This window comes from Aptenodytes patagonicus, chromosome 7 (genome assembly GCF_965638725.1).
Source record: "Aptenodytes patagonicus chromosome 7, bAptPat1.pri.cur, whole genome shotgun sequence".
Lineage (NCBI taxonomy): Eukaryota > Metazoa > Chordata > Aves > Sphenisciformes > Spheniscidae > Aptenodytes > Aptenodytes patagonicus.
Genome location: NC_134955.1, coordinates 15710776 through 15734547, shown reverse-complemented (window position 1 = coordinate 15734547; position 23772 = coordinate 15710776). Strand labels below are relative to the sequence as shown.

Genomic DNA, 23772 nt, shown 5'->3' with positions numbered 1-23772 from the left:
TTAGATTTGTCTTTTATCTGATGGAGTGATTGGTTATAGGTGAATGCAGTATTCAATGTATGAGCCCATTGGTTTTTAGAATAATTTAATTATACTTTTTCTTCTGTATTCATTTCCTAATAATTCTTAACATTGACTGCTGCTAGTCATTCTGCTAAGATGAAAAAATATCCTTTTCTCAGATTGCTGGTGTGTTTTGAGCGATAAAAGCTGCAGAGATGGTTTTTAATTTCTCTCTTCTTTGAATTAGTTTTCTGTTGTTGACACTGAATTTGGTTTGGCATCTCATCACGTGGTTACTCATATCTGAAGATTATTTTTCTATCTGTTCTGTCAGCATTTCAGTTTTTGTCCAGGTTAATTTTTGTCCTCTGACTTGGTCACCTCACAGTTTTCAGGATCACCTCTAAATAATTTGAACACCTTGGCTGTATGGGAAGTCCCTCTGGTAGCCTCCCTCCATTTAACAACTGTATCTTAACTTCTGTGCTTTACTTTCATGTTTTTAATGAACCCTTAATCCACAAGGGGACCTTTCCTAAACAACCAATGGAAAAATGAGCGTTAAGGATAAGGCTGCTGGACAAGTATTAGATCTAGTTTAACCATACTGTTATATGCACATTTCTCTGAACAATCTATGATAGACTTGCTTAGGATAGATGCACGTAATGTTTAGATTTCTTCTCTCATCTATCTTTAAATAACAGTTCTTCAAATAACTGACAGCGTGTATCTAATAGCATCTGTTGCTAAACACTGGTAGTTGTATATTAGATATTTTACAATATATTTGTGATTAGTATTATGTTTTCAAATGAGAAGATAGTACTTCAAAGTTAGAAAAGATAAGACTTCAACAGAAATGTGGAAATATAGAAGATACGTATGTATATATTGGGAGCTTAATCCAATGAGTGTTACCCTCTTTTTTGCCTGTTTTTGTGCAACTGGTAAAGCCTGTGTATCACCTCTGGGGAGAGAGCCATCTTACTTTGTCTATTGCATTTGGTTACTATAGCAGCAAAAATATCAGGTGGAGAGAAAGGAGGAAACCCAAACAGCCCCAAAATAAACATCTGCCATGTTTACATGTATAGAAATACTAGGACAGTTTTTTTTTTTTTTTTATCTAGCTGAATAGGGGATTTATTAGTATTAAAATTAGATTGACATGATGTTATTGTGGCATATTTGGTTTCAATAAAATAAACTTTTTAAGTTGCTGGTATGAACGTGGATCTTCTACGTCGACTAATCGTTATGATCCTTTATAGAAAAGGAATGTGTTCTCTCGTGAGTATTGCATTTTCAATATGGGCTACTGGTGTAATCATTTTTTTGTGTTGTTCAGTGGTTTGTTTTGTTTTTTTAATAAACCAAATATTGGCCATGTAATTCTTTTAGCTGGTAAATGTGATTTCTGTAGACATACTAGCACTGTTTAAGTAGAGCAGGGAGTTGCTTGACAGGCGATACTATATAGAGTGTTATTTTCAAGTATTTTAAAAAGATTTACAAGGCACTGGAGCTCCGAATGTACGTACTGCAATTCTGTGTGTGTATGCACACACCTCGGGGAGGCAGTAAGGAAACTGTCCTGAAAATAGACAAAAACAGCACTGTGAAGACAAAATGGGATGTATTGAATAACAGATATTATCAAACGTCTTTGGTAATAGTGATTCTGAACTAATGTTTCTGAATGCACAGAGTTAATGCTGTAGTCACTTATTTTAAAGATTCATCTGTAAACACTATTAGGACAGTGTTAACTCCATTAACATGCTGGGATGTTTCAGGTAATTCTGCATATTCTGCATATTTTTATTTGCTTTTAAAAACAGACTGAGAATATTAATTAGCTACTAAGAGACTTGAATACTTGAGTTTCATTATGTTCTGATTTCATGCAAATCTGTTTTTTATCCTTGAAATACTATATACGAGTACTTAAATTAATTTTCAGTACTGTTTGGTGTTTTCTGTTAGACCTCACATACAGAAAGTTTGGATCACCAGTGTTTGCTGCCAAAGGCTTTTTTTTTTTTTTAGGGGAATAACAACATATTTTCTCTTTCGGTGGATTTACTGACTCTTTTGCTGGCTATGTGAGTTCGTCCACGTGGCAACAACCTCACATTTTTTAAAAAACATTTTTCTCACTGTGAATTTGTTCTTTTCCCAGTTGAAGTTCATCATTAATCTTGGTACTACTAGAAAAGGAAAGCTTGATTTATTGATCACTTTCAGTAGCAAGTGGAAGGGAAGTCGCTAAGTGGCCAAATTATAAATGCTTAGAAATTATGCATTTATTTTTCTCTGTTGCATTATGATTTTCTGATAGTGGTGGTCTTGTTAAATGTGCAAAGCTTATCTTCCTCTGTAGTTCTTCTAAATCTTTTTTTTTTTTTTTTTTAAACTGCCATATGTTTAACCTACTATGAACCAGTATCTTGTGGAATAGTGAATATCTGTTCAATCTGAGTTTGCCTACCCTGATTGATAGATTAAAGCCATTCCTCTGGGGTTATTTCTCTTTCCGTATTAATGATTTTCTGAATATGTATGTTATGTGCTCTATCCTCTTCCTTCCACCTCCCCCTTCCCCCCTCCTTGTCGCAGTGAGTATCTGGAAAATAACATGTATTGTGTGGCTGTCCTACAGTATAAAACTCAGTAGTTTGTGGTGTGGACATTGTAAAGAATCTACACCTCAAGGGAGGAAGAGAAAGTTTGTGTCTTCTAAGGCCAAACGTTTGCCTTGGATGTGGTTTGTTTCATAGTTTTGCAACTCATTTCTAGTGGCCCTCTTAATGATACAAAATCTAATACTTTAGATTCATTTTGAGGAGGCAATGTAGAAGACTCACATCTCTGTTAGTGTTCCTCCCTCCTTGAAATACCTATTCTTTGTTTAGTTGCCTCAAGCAGGGAAATGGAACCTTTTTGATAAGTAAATATTAGGAAAAGGCAAGTAAGATGGTTTTGCAAGTAAAATGCAGGCACATTGTAAGTCTGCATTTTCTACCTGTTTTGAAAGGGTATAGAGTGGAAAGGGAACAAGTGAGAACAGAGTCAAAAGCAGATAATAAGACTGGCTGATCAACAGAAATAGCTTAGTCAGGCAGCGTTATATACGGGAGGTGTCTTAATCTGCTCTTTGCTGAGACTGGATATTCCTAAAGCTGATTAAATGCTGAAGTAGGATACCTGGTCCATAAGAGGTAAGGCAAATGGATTCAAACTGATGTGATGAAGCTCTCATGCATTAAAGGCTGGCCAGGGATTTTAGGGACTTGTAATTTGTTCTCGTATCTTGGACCTGAACTTACATATAAAAGCTAAAAAGAAGGGATTTATGCCAGATAAGCAAGGTATAAAGGAAATGAGATAAAAGTTGTGTTACTTCCTTGCAAGCTTAATTGAAGCTGTGTGGTCACAAATGGAAAAATGTGCTTTACCTGACACCAAATCAACTACAAAAGCTTTTGGGCAGGTAATTATTCAGGTTGTAACTGGGGAAGAGCAGTGGTGGCAAACACCTTGTCTTCAGTTAAACCCTGTGTTGAGCTACTACAATCACAAAATCGTCTTCTCTGTTCTTATGAGTGATAACTGCTCAGAATTACTCTGTTCTCTGTTGGGTTTAGAATTGGATTGAATTTCAGTGGTAGCAATAGTCATGTTTGGTGTGGCTTGTTTGTCTTGTCCTTTTTTTTTTTTTTTTTTTAAAAAATACATGGCTTTGGTGACTTGCCGAGATGCGAAAAGGAAAATCATAGGCTGTTAATAGTTTGTTTTGTTTTTTTCTGATGTGGCTGTATTGCTACTTGTTCCTAAAATACAATTTGCTAAACTATGTTGTTAATGATTTTTTTTAAATGGGTTTAATTCACAAGTTGGTGTCAAGCTTGGCTGCTGAGGCTTCTCTTTACAACCTGCATATGGGATTCCACAAGATTTCGCACTTCCGTTTATCCTCGCATTTCTTCATCTGGGCAGCTGTACTGAATTCTTACTTGTTGAACAGGTTCTTATGGTAGGATTGATCTCACCTATGCTTTGAATGGGTATCTGCATCTGAGCTAGTTATCAAGATTGTTTGAATCTTAGTATGACTCAGAGGTTATTTATTTCTAACAGTATCTGCCATGAATTGCACCATTTCACTTAAGAGGTACTTTAATAATTCATATTGTAGTATGAATCATATTTTGGGCAGATTCAAAGATCTAGCATTAAGTTAGTGAAAGATCTAATAGTAGGCTAGTGTCATTTTGATTTTAAATATGAAGCCTGTTATTGCAAAGTGCTGACTCTTATCCTTCCCTCCCCAGTACTGGCTCTTCTGCATGTTTGCAGCCAAGCCTCTAAATTGGGCACAACTTAGTTTCTCTTCATTAGCTTTATCTTCTTTGAGTGCTCTTTGTTATATCTTGATTCTCTGTTGGATTTGCAGACAATTTGGCAGGTTTCTTCCTCCTGATACATTGACAAATACCAATCATCAGATGTCACTGGCAGCATCTGCTTGAGAAATACCTGAAATCAAAATAATAGGGGTGGTGCAAAGGAAATTGCAGATGCATGGGAAATGTTTGACTAGCCTGTCATTCATTTGCTCACTGTGAATCTTGGATAGAAAAAGGCAAAGCTGACTGTTTGAAACAACGTGCTTTAGATTATCTGTTTTTGTTTGTTTTCTAGACAGAATTCATCTATGTCCAAGCAACAAATAAACCAAAGACCTTCAAGCATGGTCAGTGAAACGTCCACTGCAGTAACTACATCTGCTGTTGATACAAAACCTGGCTCTAAGGTAAAGGAAAAAGGCTATTGTTTCAGCTTGATGATTAGAACTTCACTCACTTTAAATCCAGTACTCTTTTAATGCTGATTTGAATAGGGCCATGGGTTTAGCCTAGAAGTCTAATAACTTACCTCAAAGAAGAGGTAATATCTTCTACCGAAGCAAAAACCTTTTTACAGCATAGGAGCACATGACACATGACAGTATTGAATGATAATTTGAAAAATAGTGATTATTGTGACATGTAAAGTTTGAGAGGCTTCTTAAGAACAGAAGTAAGTATATGTAATAGTAGTATTCCAGCAAGTCTTTTGATAGTCCAGCGTGTATGGCAAAAAGTGCTGCAGAATACCAGGAATTATAATTTGCAGTTTGTACTTTTCCATGAAACTTTACTTGCGTTCCTCCTCTTAGTAACAACTTAGATCCTTTTCTGCCAGCACTGTAGTGCACAAACAGTGCAGACACCAAGTTTACACACAGAATGTTTAATAATAGAAAAATCCATTATTTGGCATTGACAAAGGGCCTGTATTTATTATTGCACAAAATATAATAAAGTGCTGTACTTAAAGTGTCACCAACTATTTTAATGCTTCTTTGACCTTACAGTAAATTACAGTACAGTGAGAATGGGAGGGGGCTGGATAGAAAGAAGCAAAAAAAATACTGGAAGAATTAGCAGAGATAAGATAGATTTCTGAACTTTGCCTGCAGTTTTTAAACTTCTCGGGTTTTTTTTAAATACAAAAGTTTGAAGCCTGTTAAGTAATTGAGTTGAAGAAAGGACTTTGCCAAATTGGTTGCAAAGATATTTTTGTTGAGTTGGAATCACTTAAAATATTTTTCTAATGTTTTGAATTGCTTGGGTGAATATTGGAGAAGATGAAAACAATTTCATGAGACACTAAAAAAAAAAATAAAAATATTTTTTTAGATCCAAAGTGTCTAGATTATTGGACCAACACAAAGATTGTCATGTGTCAAATCTCAAGAATACGTTTGTCTTTAAAGTGCTAGATGAAGTTATCGCTGAAAACAGTAAACTTAGTAGGTTACCTGAATTACTTGATACATTTCTTTTTGATATTCTAACAGTTGAACTTACCAAAGTACTTGGGCATTTGTGTTTACTGTATTTATCTTCCTTATTCTGATTTTTTTTTTTTTTAAGCCAGCATTAGAGAGAGAAGGCTCATTTTTTTCACTCTTAAAACCAGCAAACTTAACGTGGACCTGATACTCTGCTTTGAGCTGGGGATTTCTCCAGTGACACAGTTGGCTTTCACTTACCCAGGATCACACTTCTGCCAAAAAGTGTGCATCCTCTGTCACCTGCTTCTGCTGCTTCCCTTTGTCACATATTTGCACTGATCTAATCAGGCTTTGCAAAACAGTGAGATCAAAAATGGTGAGTGGATACAACTTACAGGGCCACCCACATGCTAGAGGCTAGTTCAGTGGAGACATCAGAACCGGACAGCTACAGGTGAGGGTAATGCTCTTACCATCACAGCTTAGAGAATATCCAGAATCACCTCCCAAAACTTCAGCTGGTCTGGTTTTGGTGTCTGCTTCTATTTTGTTTGCAGTCCAGTATAAGTGTGGCCATGCGTGCTTCTGGCAGGCTCCCAAGTGTGGCATCTTTTTTAATATATGGCAGCTTTAGACTTTGAATAGAGCCTCTCATAGAGGGCTTGCCTGTACTTTTCTTCTCCACCAAGTTTGTTTATATAAGATCCGTTCTGCTGCGGGCCCTCAATAAATACTTTACTGAAGTTTTGATTAAGACAGAGAACCAATGTCTTTCTTATATATGCTTTGTTTCATCATTGTATGTGTTTCCAGGCTTGAAATCACTCCTCTTGTTTTGTAGAGTCAGAAGGAGATCTGTTAAATTCCTTTACAGCCTAACACAAAATTAATTCAAGTGAACTAGCAATGAGGACAAAGGCTGTAAAGTGTGTCCTCCATTTTGAGGTTGACTTTTGGCATGTTGAGAGTAGATTTTAAGATACTTTCATCTGTTTATAAGTGTTTTCTTCCGTGAATCCCATAATCATTCTTTCAGAGAGTGAGTTCCCAGACGCAGACTTGAGAGACAGTCATGAAGCCAGAGACACATTCTGTTTGTCATGGCAAAGGTTTCTATCTACCCATAGCAAATTACTGTCTTTTATGAAATGCTTTCATAATTTTGTCCTGCAAATGCCATCACAGAACTGTGTAGGTATAGTGTTGGAATCCTGACCAAATTCAAACTGATTTTTATATAGAGCTATGCACACTGAAGTATTACCAGATCAGAAAGTGCAGGAACAGGTACATGGCTTTCCACTTGATTCTTCTGCAGAAAGTTGACAGCTAAGAATTGCTACATTTGGGGTGGAGGGGGAAGGTAAGCTGCCAACTGTACAGCAGATTTGTCATTCTCAGTTCAAGATGAAAGAGATGAAGACTTCTGGCTTGCTTGTTGCAGTGTTCAAGTCTGAACTTGGACTGAATAAAACTTCTGAAATAAAAAGTAATTGTTTGGAAACAATTATTTGTACAACAATGTCAGTTGTACAGTGTACAACAAGAGGAGCATGTTGGAAAGAAGAAAAAAGCCAAAATGAGGCTTATACTTACCAAATGTCATTATGTTTTATTGATGTGCATATAAATATATAAGGCTTCATTTTGTAAGACACCTGAGATGGGCAGTTTTGCAGAAATGCACATAGATTCTTGGGGTGGGCCCCACCATTTTTCATGCTGGCACTGTCTGAATAAGTTGTCTGAAGACTTTAGACCAATGCAGTCTATCCTTCCTTTTGAAATTTGAGGGGTGTGGAGTTGAGGGAATAAAAAGCAAAAGGGCATGCTGATAAACCACAGTCGTTCTCTGTCCCAAAGATCTGCTTGTTCACAGCCAATTCAGTTATATCATTAACCATATTAAAGGCCACTTATATTGATTACAAATGAAGGATATGGAGGAATAAAGATCTCTTTCAGTTTGAGAGTAAGGTACATTTGGAATTTAGTCTGTTAAAGCATCTGGTGGTGTAAATGGAAGCTTGTAAATGTTACTGTGCTACACAGTACTTTGGCGAAGTCAAAAGCATAAAGGATAGTAGTGTAATGTGTCTATTACTATCTACATTTTGAGAGTGTGTTTTTGATGGATTCTGTGCAAGAGAAGTAATTGAATTGTTGATGACACTGATAGTTGCTGGTATTTTTCCAAGATGAACTGGTGAGGATTACAACAAGTAAATAAACAATGCGTCTAGCAGTTGAGAGTAACAGGCAATGGTGACAGGTATGCGATGGTGCCAGCTCTGTGGGACTGTGTGGAGCTGGAGTGTAGAACACAGGGATTAGTTCAGGGCCACCGCAGATGAATGCCCAATATTAAGAGCAGGAATTTCTGAGAGTTTCAGTTTTTCCTATCTGAAGAATAAGGTTTTTGTCTAATTTACTTAGAGATACTGAAAGGATTCATGAGTTCATTTGTTAGTGAAACATTGAGATTTTTTGAATGGAAGAGTTTATGACTTAAACAGGTGGGGTTTTGGTGGTTTTTTTTTTAATTCCCTGTAGATTGAAAGTTAAGTTATATGTTCTCTTATGTGTGTGTGTATATATATATGCATATTTTTACCAAGATACAGTCTTCCTTTTTGCTGTTTAGAAAATCTGTTCCAAATGAAAGGCTGTTTATATTTTTTTTGACTGTCCAGTTTTAGGAAAAAAATAAATTACATCTTAAAATTAAGTTAGTAACTTTCCTCCTCAGCTAGAGGCTACTGTAAGGAAGAAGATGACACGGTGATAAAAAGGGATTTGAAAATTTTGGCTCTTGACATTTTGGTTTTTTTGCAAAAACTTATGAGTCATTCACAAACAAGCCAGCATAACAAATGTACTGAAGTCAAAAGTGACTTCTTTGTCTTCTTTGTCAGCTGCTCTGACCTGTATTTTTCAACACACGACAATGATATCAGAATATTTTAAGTTAGGAAAAGGCTACTGCAGTACAGACAAACAGTTTTAAAAATATACCTTTTCTTTTAAACTAACTTCTTATTCTAGCCAGTGAAAGCTAGACATTCAGTATCTGTTATGCTTTGTTTTATTCCAGAGCAGAATGAGATGATTAATACTACAGATGATATGAAAATTTTAATTACATAAAGCACCATAAAATTTTTGTTGTTGTTGTTTCTATAATGGATATTGTATTGATAGAGAATACACAGCCTTAGGAAAACTGTCCCCCCTCCCATGTAATAGAAATTGTTTGGTCTTTTGACCAAGTCCAAGGATGACTTCTCTACATTGTGGTCTGCATTTTTTTTTTTAACTTAAATAAGGTCGGAGAATCAAAGTGCTTGATCACTGACAGGGGATCTGATGAAACAATCAAATTTAAACCCTGCTGTCAGGCTAGATCAGCTATACTTTAACTGTTCCACCCTTCCTAGGATAAATACGAGAGAGAAAAATTAGGAAACCAAAATTCTGTGCATTTTGTAAACTGATTTCTGTTCAGGTGCAAAGCATAGATTTTTCAGAGCCTTAAACAGTTTGGGCCTCGTTGTTTTTCATCACCCTTGTAATGTAGCTGTTGCATCTAACATTTGGCAACAGTTTTTTAAAATCTTGACTGAATTGATTACTTCTCATTTTTCTTAAGAGCAAATATATATAGCTTGGCCTGTTGATCATCCGATCATCCAGAGCTCGACTGTCGTCATGATACCTCTTTGTGTGTTTGTTTAAAGTGGTATTTGGACACAGGTTCACAAGTTCTCTCTTGAAATATTTTCAATAGGAAACACAAAATGCCTAACGTCTTATTTCTTCCTTCCTTTAGTCTCAGACTTGCTGCTTGTAGGTCTGTGAGTGAGTACCGAGAGAGATTTTGTGGTTGTAATTGACACGCTATGTTTGCACAAAGCAAGTGCTCTGCAGCCTGTTAGCTGAGTGCCTTAGCACAGGTATGGCAGAGAAATGGGCTGGGAGATCTCAGTGATACCATCCTGACCAGGCTTTTACTGTGAACTGGTTATTGCCAGCTGAATGGCAGGGGCATCTGCTCAGAAACCTGTTGCTGTTTACAACCTGGCCTGTTAGGTTTGTATTAGCCCTGGACAGCTGGGCTGCTCAGGTGATCTCCTGTGCTGCCCTGGGCCGCGGGTAAATCTTGTGCAGACTCTCACTGAGGTGTCAGGTGAGGTGTCACTCCTAGGGAAGAGCCCATACTTGACATTCTTCCTGTCTCCTAAGTGTCAGGGCGTTTCACAGAAGTGACCGTGACATGCAGCTCACCTGACTTCTCAGCAGAGCTGAAAGCAGCATGCTGCTCCCTGGTAAATGGACCTCAGGGAAACTACCTAGTAAAATCTGCCCTTTGATATCTCCTTATGAGTGTTAAATCTGTATTGCTGTTTTACATGCTATAGCACCAAAGAAAAAGTGGATTTTTTTTTTCTTACTGATTATTGCTATTATCTTAATCCTGCATTAAGATGTGTGCTTATGTCTACTGAAATGTGTGAAATTTAGTGCAGGTTGGTAAAGCCTGGCCTCAAAATTAACAGAATCCATTTAATGGTATCATATAGTGCTAGAATATTTTATTATTACATATGCTGTCTTCTAGTCCAGATGTTGCCTGACTGGCAGAAGCAGTACGCTGAGATATTTTTGTGATATCATCCCTTGCATATGACAAATGTGCTCGTTTCCAGAGCTGCTGTTTGTCTGCAGCTGACGGAGCATCAGTACCCTGACCAGCTGAGAGGAGAGATTCAAACAAAGGAGACATTGTAGGAAGGAGGGAGAGCGTGAATCTGGACAGCTCTTTCCTTGGAGAAGTCAGGAGCAACTGTAAAGGTGGTTTGTGCACCTCAGATTCCTAAAGCAATTGCAGTAGCAAACTGTGCTGAGACTGGAAAAGAACTGGGTGAATAATCTGCCTGAGATTCTCGCTGTCTTTTTCACAGACTGATAGGCTTTCTTTGTTTGTTTTTGAAATAGTTTTGCCCATGTGAGTCAATACTGAGGTTGCGGTAAAACACAAACCATTACCTAGACCTTGTGATTTCCACTTACTGCTGTCTAGGTCTCTTCCTTAGCAGCGTCACTCTGTCTTCTCCTTTTGTTTGCAGAGTCAAAGTCCAAGCATTTTATTAAGCTATCAATGTTGTTTGAATTTAAACAGGAAAGAAAACAAAAAACAACCAAAAAAATCCCCAAACAACGAACAGCAAGAGTAGGATTCATGCGCACAAAGTGCTGTGCGTGTAAGACTTGTACCATGTTGCAGAGAGGGACTTGCATGCAGCTCTTGCAATGCACTTCCTAAACACACTAAAACTTCAGCAGTTCTGCCTTTCAGACTTCAGTCACCAGTGCTGCTGCTGTTCAGCTGGGAGTTGGCGGTCTGTCCTGGCACTGATATGTTGATGAAAGTGGGAGATTGACTTTACTATGTTGTAAATATCATTGTCTGTTTATTTGCCCTTGAACATGCTATAACGCTTTGTTACTGTGTAATGAAGTATGAATTATTGCAGTGAGGTTATATGTAATGTGAAATGACTCTCAGTACAGTTTAAAAACCACTGCTACATTATACTTCTTTACAGGTTGTGAAGGCTGGAAACAAAGTTCATAGCTTTGGAAAGAGGGAACAAGCTATCAGGAGGAATCCCAATGTTCCTGTTATAGTAAGAGGCTGGCTACACAAACAGGTATGCATGTAATCATCTGTTTCTGTTCATATATTTCAATACAATCATTAACTAAAAGTAAGTGCCTTCCAAGGAACTGAAAAAACAGAAGCTCAAACGTTGATGATGCAGGGCAGTGTTGGGTACTCCCACAAGCTTCCGTAATAAGGGGCTTGTGTTCAGCAAGTGTGAAAACCAAGTTTTACGTACAGCTTTGATTCAGAAGTTGAAACAACGATAAATGGACATCGCCATCATGGTTAAAAGTTAAGGCTATAACTTTGTTGTCTAAATCTGGTTATTTTCCCTGTTTTATCCTGCTGGCTTACTGCCATGCTGATCTCAGTCTCCCTCAGAATGCGCTATAAACCCAAGGTTGGCTGTGAAGGCCTTATTCCATCTGCTTGCTTATACCCTGATCAAAGGCTTAATTCCAACCCATATGCCTTTTGTTCTCCAGAAGCAGGAGGGAGAAAACGAAGGGAAAACAGGGGACCCGTTCACCACGCTGACACCAAGACCAGTGTCCAAGCAAAGGCTGAATTATAGGATTTCATCCAACAAACAGAATTTTACAGCTGCTGCATCTTGAACTCTCAAGCTGACAGAAGCACATCCTTGAGTGCAAAAAGTAAATAAAGCTGTTTGTTGTATGAGAATACTTCCCTGCTTCTAACCTGGCAGTCAGCGTCCATCAGATTATCACCAGAGATCCAGCAGCTAGGTTTAGGGATGAGTAGGAGAAGGCTGAAATCTAAGGCTTACAATTACGATTCTACATAGACAGGAAAGTGAAATTGCTGACAGCCATCCACTTCCTTCTGCATGGAGAGCTGTATTCTGCTATCAACTCTGTTGACATTCACTACCCAAGTCCATTAGTTTTCAGGACAGAATCAGAACTCAGACACAGTATGTGTTGACAGCATTGTAGCAAAAAAAAAGGAAAGGGAAGAAGTCCTTGCATACTTAATATGGCTGCAGAAAGAAGAAGGGAAATAGTATATACAACATTCCTCTAGCTATTTCGTTCTGTCCCCTTTCCTCTACTTGCAAGCACTTAAAGCCTGAAGATGCTTTCTATGCTGATGATCTCATCAAAGCCTACCTCAGCTGAATAAGTTGTATTTGCTTAGGTTACAGTCTGGCAATTTTACAAGCTTCTAAAATTAATTTCAGTGTAAATACTACTCATTTTCACAGGGTGATATATATTATATATATAGAGAGATATATAGGTCTCCACAGGCATGTTGTATTATACTTCATTAAAATTTGCACGTTATGCACCCTGTTTTATTTCCTAAGGAATATTTGATTAAATTACATTTTAGGCATGGGTAACATATGGGAGATTGACTGTAGAATTATAGGGGATCATTGTCTGAAATGTGAGGTCATACTTCACAGCTGTGTGGTGATTTTCATCGTGGTCTACAGGCAATCCTTGTTGGAATTTGTGCCATCCAGATGCATACTTTGTTTCTTTATTGCAGGATAAATCTGTCTAGATAAAATATGCATTGGTTGTGTATAAGGTTAATCTGAATGCTGTTTGGGATGCAAGTTTAATTACTTAATGAAAATTAGAAGTATGAATATTCTACCCTGACTATTTTATAGCTGGATGTTTTGCCTCTTATCTTTCTTAGTGCATAATATTTTGCTAAAATATAAACCACTTGTTTTTGTGATTAATACCACATTTAGGTAAACTTCTGGTAAACTACTCACTGGTACAGCATTGTATGATAAGCTGTTAACTTCCCTTAAATGAAAAGTGTATCACATTTCTTGCATTTCAGGATAGCTCTGGAATGCGATTATGGAAAAGGCGATGGTTTGTGCTTGCTGATTATTGTTTGTTTTACTACAAAGGTGAGTAGATACTAACTCTTTTGAGTTAGTCTGTAACAGTTCACCTGTTCAAATACATTGCGAGCATAAACTAATTGAACTCTTCAGATATATTTAGGTACTCTGAGAAGATGCATAGTGAAACAATTACTTATCCATATGTCTTTAATGTGCAGAAAATTTCAGGCCAGAGTTGGGTAACAAGGGGGTGCTGTATGATCTTTTGTCACATAACTTATATTTGATATATGCCAAGGTTTACGTTACAAAACATTTGGCAGCAATACCAGGTTAAGATTTACCCCATCTCTGGTCTGCGTTGTTACCTACTTGCTTGCACTTGGACAGCTGATTTTTTGAGAATGCACTATGGCCAGATCAGGGCATTGATTCAACTTTAATCCAAGGGATGATGTAAGAGCGAGAACTTCTGAATCCAGTATTTCTACCAAAAAAGGTTAGATGTGATCTTAGCCTGAACTAGGAATAACGGTATTACATAAGGTTTTTTTGAAGTTTTGAATATTGTGTAGTGTGTTACAATTTTTGGAAAGCCTTATAGAATATGAAACTCAAACTCATATTTCTAGGCACTGCATTTCTGCTGCTGATCACTTTACAGCCAGCAATAATAGAGGTTTCCTAATTATAGCAATTAGCCTAGATATAGAATGCTAAATGGAAGGTCCATCATGTTACGCAGCCTGTCAGAGTTCATTTGTCACAATAATCTTTATTCTCAAATTGTATTCTTCTGTCTCAACCTAAAAAATCAAACCCCCTCCAAAAAAAAAACCCTCAACAAAAGACCAAACTGATCTTTTTTTAAAAAAAATTCAGTCTCGTTTCTTTAAAAATAAAACATTTTTCTCCATGTATTCTTGGTGTTGAGTCGTAAGAAAATTCAGGTCAGAAGGGACTTCAGGAAGTGTCTAGTCCAACTGCCTGGTGAAAGCAGGGTCAGGAAAAGTCAGCCCAGGTTGCTCAGGGCTTAATCCAGTCAGGTGTTGAAAACCTCTAAGGGCGGAGATGGCACAACCTCCCTGGTCGGCCTGTTCCACTGCTGCTCTGTCCTCATGGGAAAAATTCTTTTCCTTACATCCAGTCTGAACCACTCTTCTTTCTACTTAATGCCTGTTGTCTGTGTGTCCATAAAGGAGAATGTATTGTTACCCCATTGAAAAGTGCAGTGAATTAGATTCTATTTTTTTTTTTTATTCAACAGACAGCAGAGAAGAATCTGTTTTGGGTAGCATACCATTGCCTAGTTACGTAATATCTCCAGTTGGACCTGAAGATCGCATAAATCGCAAATTTTCTTTTAAGGTACAGTTACAAAGTTTATTAGCTAATCGTATTTTAAAATATTTATTTGCATTAGAAAAGATGCTGTTGTAAACAGAAACATAATCTGCTTTCCTATTTTATTTATTTTTTTAAAAGTAGACAGGTTTATTGACTGCCTGTTCAAATGTGACATAGCACTTTTTTGTTGCTTATGAATTGACATTCATATGTCTGTTACTATGTGTCTTCAGAGCTCAATAATGTGTCTGTGAGTAAAGATCCTGTTTCTAAAATTAGAAATTGGTATCGATAAGTTGTTCCAGTACTGTTTACAAAATGAAAGAAATGTTTTTTCTTTATAGAGTACTTGATCTCATAGTGGACTGATGGTCTTCTGGTTTTGTTGTGTTCTTTTTTAAATAAAATAATCGGCTCAGTTCTCGCAGTTAGAAAATGACAACACTGTAGCTTTTGATGTATAATTTCCTCATTTCAAGGGGAAAAAGGGTAACCAATTTTCTTCTCCTTTTTATTGGGGGAGCAATAGTCGTCCTAAGAGACATGGAGTTTTTTAAAGAAAAAACACTCTTGTTTTGATATAGTTTGAGGTTGGTTTTGTGTTTTTTTTTCTTTAAAAAAAAAAAATTTAATTGTATAATTTACAGTTCTATGTTATAAAAAACTATGAAAATGAAAAAAACCCCATATATTCCTTCTTGATAGTGGAGAAACCTGACTCCAGTTGATTGTCTGAGCTGCAGCACTAAGGCAGAGTTTTGGAAACTTCAGTGTATTGTTGCAGATTTAAATTCTACCGATACTTGGAGCAGAACCTGTTTTTCTATCGAGCAAATGAGCTATGTACTTTAAAAAAAAAAAAATTAGAAATCAGGTTTTGATCAGGTATACTTTAGGAGATCTAGAAGGAAACTTTCTGTTTAAATCTTTTCTGTGCTGAAATTACAAAGAACGTGTGCTCAGCTTAGACTTTCTTTTGCATTTTGATTTTTGGGTTGTTTTAAAATTGTAGACTGCCTTTTGTTGCTTTCGGTTCTATTTTCAAGTGGATAATGGTTTGAAATTTATTAAACAAATATTAACTTGGGAAATTTGTTTAAAAAAAGACCCAGTGCACTTTGTGGAAATGTTTATTGTACTTTTTCAAATGCGTTGAACATGAGATAGCAGGACAAGCTACAAAGGAACCTTTGTTTAAGAAAAACATTCCACTCCAGTATTTAATGAGTGTAATTCATCAAGCCCTCCTCTTCTAGAGCCTTTTCCTAGGAAGAAGCACATACTGAAAGGGGAGGACCCAATGTACTTCTAGGCTTCTCCTTTTCTTGAATAACTATTAGTGCAGACTGGGGAAGGAGATAAAGAAAGTAACGATAGTATCTAGTTGCTTTAGAGTTTAAAAAAAAAATCTGCTTTTTATTTTATTGAAAGGATGTTTGCAAATGTTAATCAAATGTATATTAGGTTTATTAACCAGTTTAACACTATCAGTGATAAGGGGAAAAAAAAACCTGTATGCGTGTGTATATATCTATATATGTACACACACACACACGTAGTTTCCAAGCAGTATGTTCTATAGGCAAGCTCTCAAGTCACCACTGCCAAGCTGTGCTTCTCCCTTCCTGTGGAGTAGAATCCATGGCTGTGATCACGGTTAAACATTTTCAGAAGCAATTGCAGACTCCCCCTGTTCCTTTTAGGATATCATTGCTATATGAGCTCTAGCAAGTATTTAATCTGAGTCTTTTTCTGAAAATACAGCATGAGCCAGTAACCTGAGACTTTCAACATAGGGTCATTACTAAAAAGTTGATATAGAAATAGGGAGTTGATAGCAAAAGAAACTTTATGCTAGAAATCTGTATTAAAAATCCACAGTATACATTTCATATATTAGTTTGTTGGGCCAATCTTAACTCTGCTCTAGGTGTTTGATGATTGACTGCAGACTTGATGCTGCAGTTCATTTTATTTAGAACGAACTCCTAGGGCAGTAGGAGGATTTTGTAAGATTCCTGTTGCATGGACTCCATCCAACACTGATGTTCAATGGTCATGGAGTCGGCTGTGGGCACACGACAGCAGGAGCACGGCTGTACTGGCATTCCATCACTCACCAGCCATTACCTTTATCTAATCTCTTCAGTACACTTCGATATCCAGAGCGTAGATGGACATTCAGTCTCACAACGTAGTGCAGCCAGAAATAGAAAACACAAGCGGATTAAGCCCAAAATAAAGATAGAACTTTTTCACATTTAAGTCCTGAATGAATGGGAGAATGTGCCATGTCACTTTTTACATTTGGCCTGTCATTTATTCGGGTTGTTGTAAATCTTCTCTTACAATAGAGATATTTGTTCTCATTTTAAATGGCTGGTTTAAGCAACAATGAGTTTTTGAAGCCAGGGAAGCAGTCAAACTGCAAAAAATTTCAACATTTTGGTTTGTAAAACTAAAGGAAGGAAATTTACCTAGCAAATGCATGGATGCTTTTTGCATATAATTCAGTTAGAAGATTATTAAAATACATGCTCACTAGGATATATGTTAAAGCCTGCTAACTGTTAAAATGTACACCGTAGGAGTTCTCAAAATTGCTTTCCTTTCATCATCTCCTAGGGCCCAGCTTTAAGCTTTTGTGTCTCTTTTCGTGTTTAACAGTTACAGGCCTGCAGAACTGCGTACAGGCTGTTCAAATGCAATCAAAAACTACTTTTGAAGTGTAGCAGTATGTATGTCAAATTATTTTGTTTAGAAACTCTGCTTTTAAGTATTTATCTTGACAAATTTTTCACATTGTTTATTTGTCCCAAACAAAAAGCTGTGACTAGCTGTAAGCTACTGTCATTAAGCTGTGTGACAGCCTTTTAGAACTCAGCATCCTTACTGCATATTTAGTTCAGTAGCTAACATCTTAAAGATACTGTATTAAAAAATATAGCGACTAGATTAATTAAGTAATTTTTTTGCTGATACAAATGTGAGGGAGCACAAATCCAATGTATAGATTTTAATGTGAAAAAATTTGCACAACATTAATATATAGCCAGAAATACTCCCTGTGATTAATAGAGAATTGACTGTACTTCTTAGTAATACAACCATTTTAAACATGAGTACTATCAATTTATGAAGGTTAATGTCATCGCAGTCTCTTTAGAAGCTTCATTGTCCTCAATCATGAGAACTATTTTTAATTGGTCTTATATGTGTTAAAATATATGAGAGAATACTGAATGTAAACTCATTTATATGAATCTGACAGTAATACAAATCAAGAAACTTGGAAGGACTACCAGTGTTTGCTGTAAAGAAAACAACAAAACTTCATGCAAAGACAATGTATACAAGTAGATGTTTGTATTTAGGTGCATGTCTTGCTACCAAATAAAGTCACTGAAGGATGCTCTCATGTTCCTGTAAGAGGTAGGAAGTAACGTTGGAGATAGAAATTACTCCTCCTTATTTTGATACTACCTTTTAAATCTTTTCAGAGATACACCCTTTCAGCGTGACGGCATTCAGAGCCTAGGAAGCCAGGCCAAATAATTACTTCCAGAAGATGCTACTGCAGCTTGTTTTTAAATATCTTTTCATTATTGACACTCTTAAGACTTACTTATGGAAGTATCTGTTCATTGCTTAGAGCTCCTGGGATCAGGGCAAACTTCTGATCTGTTTCTTTGATCTCACTGGTTTTCCTAAAAATTCTGACACAGTTTGTTCCTTTATGTTCACTGGATCCTTGTTGCTTCCTTAGGCTCCCGTATTGCTTATAAAGCTTCTCTGGCTCTGGGGATTCAGGTGAAGAAATGCCAAGGGCTATAAATTTGAGAGGTGCCATTTTAGAACTTGGAAAAGGGAAGGTTTTAGCTTCTAGAAGTCCTGAAAAAGCTCAGCATTATTTGAGGGTGAAAGATTGAGTTAGATTGTAGTTTGCTGTTGTTGTGTTTGTAGTGAAGGCTCAGAGTATTATTTCAATTTTTGCTCATAAATGTTTCATAAATATCGAACTTCAGGAGAAGGGAGAACTTCCTGTATTTTTTTAGCTTATTGAGAGGACTAACTTGGAAATATTACAATTATTAGAAAACTGTTCCCCTCCCTATCCCTCTGTCCTATGAACTGTGGCTTTTTCTTTCCTAGGAATTTAGAATTATTGGAGATGAACATAACAGCTCTAGGCATCAGTTACTTTTAGTATAGTCTTTTGCTAAGTATTTTCTTTGGAAACATGAATCTTTTCATTATTTTAACTTGTTTAACTTTTTGTCCTTGTCTTGTCCTATTGATATGCCCTTGGGGTGTACTGCCCATTTCTCCTTCTGTGCATTATGGGAGAGAGACTGCTTTTCTTCTCAATCTATCCACATTAAGGCATCTGAATGCATGAATAGGTACCAATATTATTTTTTCCCTGTTGTGTGTATGGTGTACGTGTGCGCATGTGCTGTGTTTTAGGCTTTTTAGTTTGCTGTAGTTATCCTAATAGCTATTGCTTTAAAAAAAGAAAAAAAAAGAAAAGAACTGCTAGCTTCTGTGTCTGCTAGCAGTGACAGCTACAGGACATTGGCACAAAGTGGCTTTCTTGCATATAAAACACGCTACTAATAAATAACTGAAATATATTTGAATGTTCCTTTAACAGTTTTATATATTACGAACTTCAGAATGTTGTGTTTGTTGATAACAACACACCATCTCCATTATCCCTTCTGAAGCTATGAATGTTTATGGCTGTGATAGCTTCAGTCTCTCAAGGGAGAATGGTACAACATACTTCGCATTTTTATACCGTTTTCACCTACAGCCTGTTATGCAATTTCCTTCAGCTGTGTTCATCATGCACTGCTGAAAGAGAACCTGAAAGGCAAACAGGTTATGTTTGATCAAGACGTACAGGTCAATTAAGACAGATAGCTGTTAAATCCATTTATTGATGTGGTACGCAGTCTCCGCAGTTAGTTACCCAAGGTTCTGGTTTTTTTCAGCAAGTATATAACCATGAATGGTAGGGTCCTACTGTGTCATCTGCAGCAGGGCATACGTAGTCTGCTTTTCTGCAGGAGTCGCTTCATTTCTGAATTCTAGCATCTTCTTCTATGGGCTCAGTGTGGTCTGTGAAGGAACCCTGTAGTCATAAGGTCTAGCGTTAAAATCACTGATTTCCTTTACATCTGGAGCTGCCAATTTTTGCTCTGTTCTTACACTGGATGCTAACCATAAATTGCAATGAATTAAATGCTTCTAAATCATATTTGCTTTGACCATTTGTAACGGTCTCAAAATGGGGGGGGGGGGGGAGACCCAATAACAACAAAGAAAACCAAAAGAACTCAACCAGGCAAACATGAAAGAAATGCTTTGATTCCTAAATACCCAATTGATCAGAGCTGCTGTTTCATATATGTAAGTCCTGTTTTCCTGTGTTAAGGTAGGCAGCTAATGGTGGAGAGGGAGAAACCACCTTGTATTCCCTTATTGGCCAACACAGTTGGGAAGCAGAGATTCTTTCTAGCAAGAGAGAGTCTTGGACTTCTCTGTGTCACCCTTTCCTGCTCTTCCTTCTCCTCCTCCTTTTTCTAGCTAGCTATTGTGCTGCAGTTTCATCCTTTCCACCACGGGTGTGATGGCAGGCCAGGGACTGACCCATGTGAAGACTGTGTTACCACAGTTTTCAAAACAAGCTGAGGCTTCCTTGCTTGAGGCATATAAGGGAAAGGCCACGTTTCACACGTTTATAAGAACAGGCTGCAATAGAAAGGGAGTAAATTTTCCACAAAACTTAAAGCAATGTAATAGCAAGCAAATATTTTGCTCTTTGGAGTTGTTGATACGAGTTTCTAAGATTATGGTCATTTGGGAAATTCAGGGTAAACAACTGAAATTATAACGTTTAGGGAGGGCTGCACCGGATAAATAGCCTGGGTTTTGTCAAAACTATTGCTGTGTTTCTGAAGCCATCTGTGATTGTAGAGTGTTTTTTTTTTTCAATTTGGAATAATGAGGGGGAGAGGATTTCGTCAAAATAAAAAGACCAGTAATTTAGGGAAGATTTATGAAATATGTTTAACCTTTAAAAGAAGATGTAGCCAAATTAAAAGTTGAGATAATTTTTTTCCTTTTAAAAAAAAACCTCTCAGCAGTGTTTCATGCCATTAGCTTTTGTGTGTCGTAGCAGATTTAGTTTTATAAAAAGCAGTTTAAATTTACTGATTTTGTTTTAAATCATTACAAGAGCTTGCAAGCTGAATGTACTGTCTTCAGTTTTTTGGAAAGTAAGGAGATGAATCTCTCCCTACGAATCTGAAGCACATCTGTAAAGTAACTTTGAGGAGTCAAGCATTTCAGGACTGATATGACTTAGTAATATCTATACTGTCTATACTATTGCTTATACAAATGTGGATGAGATTTGATTAAATTCAACTAGCCTAGAGTTACAAAGACATTCCATATTGAATACATTTGAATATTGAATATATTTATAGAGGAATTTCCAAATACCTCTAGTTTGCAGTGGAATTTCATGGAGTATTTTGCTGTGCAGAGATACTTGTCTGTGTTAAGTCCGTCAGTATTACTAACTTTATCAGTAAGTCTTGTGATTTTGCAGCTAATATAGAGGTTCAAGTGCACACTTTAACCAAAAGATCTTAACATGTACTATAATCAGTTCTTAAATAAGCAGTTTAATTGCTTGAATTGTAAGATTTTTGTCTGTGTGTTGTCTGAATAAATTGCTTTATTAAATGAGCTGGGAAAATTGGCTTGCTTATGCGTGTCTCATTGAGAATTTCTTTAATTTGTTTTGTATGGTATTTATGGCAAATAAAATGTATAAATTTCCTACTATGAAAAACAGAAGCGCTGCACTTTTAGCTTAATAATGCAATAAAGAGGTAGAAGAATTTCAGTAAAAATCAGAGTGCCCTTTGAGTTTGCTGAACTATAGCCCGTTGTGGCAGTGTAATAATTTTACCCAAAATTCAAGAAACAGTCAAAGAATCTGGAAAGTTTTTTTTTTCTAAAGTTACCAGAAAAAGCTACAGTAGATTTTCTGAGGGAGAAAACAAAAGGGCTGTCTGACTTTTATTTCTTTCCTTTTTTTTTTTTTTCCCCCCCCTTACAGGCTGTTCATACAGGTATGCGGGCATATATTTATAATAAGAATTCTGTTATTGGCTCTCAGGCAGAGCATTCAGGGATGCGGACATACTACTTCAGTGCAGATACCCAAGAGGATATGAATGGCTGGATCCGGGCTATGAATCAAGCTGCTCTTATGCAGACACGCTCTTCATTGAAGAGGCAAGTTCAATACAGAAACTGTTAGCTTTTAAAAAATTTTTTAATATATTTTTTATATATATATTAAAAAATCAGATTGGTGATGATTTCTGAAAGTTATATTTGTAAATGTGTGCATGAAACATTCCCATTTTAAAGAAATAATTCTTTTTAATTTACATTCTGTTGCAAATCAGTTAACTAACATTAATTAAGAAAACCTGGTACTCGGTATTTGTGTCTACACACAAATTGTGTGCCCACATTTAGTGACATGGATTAATTTTTGTACATATATAATTTTTTTAGGGAATTTCAGTTAAAAAGTTACAGGTTTTGTGAGCAAATTCATATACCTGCAACAGCCAATCGCCAGCCTTGAGGAGAAAGAAGTAAAAGGGAGAAGACAGAAGACTAACAAGTTGTTTCAAATGAGTGTTTAGAACTAGGATTAAAATGCTGTTAAGAGGGAAAAGGATGTTAAAGATGTGTAAATCATAAGTGCATAGTTATGGATATTAACTAATTTATGCAGGTATTAACTGCTTATTTTTTTACTTACTTTGGTGGCATTTAGTACTTGTAAGAGGTTTTTTTATGGTTTTCTTGGTGTAGAAAAAAAGCACTGTTACAAAAGGAGGATGTCCTTTGTCCCATTGTTCTTAATTAGTGCCAGAGGCAAACGAATTCAGCTGTGCCTTCCTGTGCTTCCAGTTTTTCCCTCTTAAAATTGGTGTAGCCTTCTTGATGTTTTGACTTTGGGAATGTGATTATTTCCCTACAACTCCTTGTGAAAGACGACTGTACTGTGAGACAACCCTGCTTTTAACCCTTGGGGCGGTGAGGATTAAAATGTCATGATGCAGTTTCTCAGAGTATCTCGCTCTACTGCTTGCTTTTGGCAAATCAAATATAAGCAAAGGATCAACATCTCTTCCAGAGCTTTGCATCCTATATGATTTTGTGTTAAGATTTTCTGGATTTAATTTAAATTTCAAATAACATGTAACCTGTTACCTGCTTTATCTTCTTTATAAGGATAGGAATAATTGAAAGAAAAAATTGGGAAAGTCTGGCATGTTAGAAGTATTGGTCCAGTGTCCTTCCTCCTAGTAGACTATTCATTTTGAGACACTAAGTAGACTGGAGTGAAAACAATTGTTTTGTGGCACTTACTCGGAATTCACCTTCCATAAAGCCGAGTGGAAGCAGAACTTAGTTTCAGAGAAGATGAGGTGCTACTCCGAGATCAGTGATACTCCGTTGAATTGTAAGAGAAAAAAATGTTGTCGAGAAGCTTATCACTATAAGGAGATGAAGAAAATTGCAAATGAAGTATGTTATGTGTCAAAAGCAACATAAAACTTTTAGGATCCTTAGACGTTTTATAGTGTGTTATAAGTTTAATATCAAGATCTCTGATAGGGAATTTTTTAAATACTTAGGCAATAGGTAAATAAGTAAACTAGTGTGCATTGCAGCATGTATTAGAAGCAATGGAGAATTTTTTTTTATTTTATTTTTTGCAGGAATAGCCCGCAGGTTAGAAATTCCCTGGACAATGATAGTACTGACTCAAATGTAGATATTGTTCTGTCTTCTTGGCCAGAAATGACTAGTCCCTAAGGCATCTACAAAGATATGAAAGACTTTTTTGACTTTGAAATGAGCAGTTGGCAGTTTGGTTTTGGTTTTTTGGCTTTCAGTGTTTCCTAGGATAGGAAGACTCTTTTTTACAGTTGTTTGTACATAATATTACACAAGTTGAACACTTCT

At 36.6% G+C, this 23772-nt stretch overlaps 1 protein-coding gene across 9 annotated transcripts in view; it reads left to right on the top strand.

Annotated features, from left to right (window-relative positions):
* Positions 1–23772, top strand: part of PLEKHA7 (pleckstrin homology domain containing A7) — a 165041-nt gene that overhangs the window by 101380 nt on the left and 39889 nt on the right. For 7 of the 9 annotated variants that reach the window (XM_076344078.1, XM_076344076.1, XM_076344077.1 and 4 more), the window contains 5 exons: positions 4711–4822; positions 11455–11559; positions 13344–13416; positions 14621–14721; positions 21839–22017. In XM_076344078.1, coding sequence (XP_076200193.1) covers positions 4711–4822; positions 11455–11559; positions 13344–13416; positions 14621–14721; positions 21839–22017 — 570 coding nt within the window. Of the gene's footprint in view, positions 1–4710; positions 4823–11454; positions 11560–13343; positions 13417–14620; positions 14722–18977; positions 19104–21838; positions 22018–23772 lie in introns of those variants that run through there. The other 2 variants (XM_076344074.1, XM_076344080.1) reach the window with 2 other exon arrangements.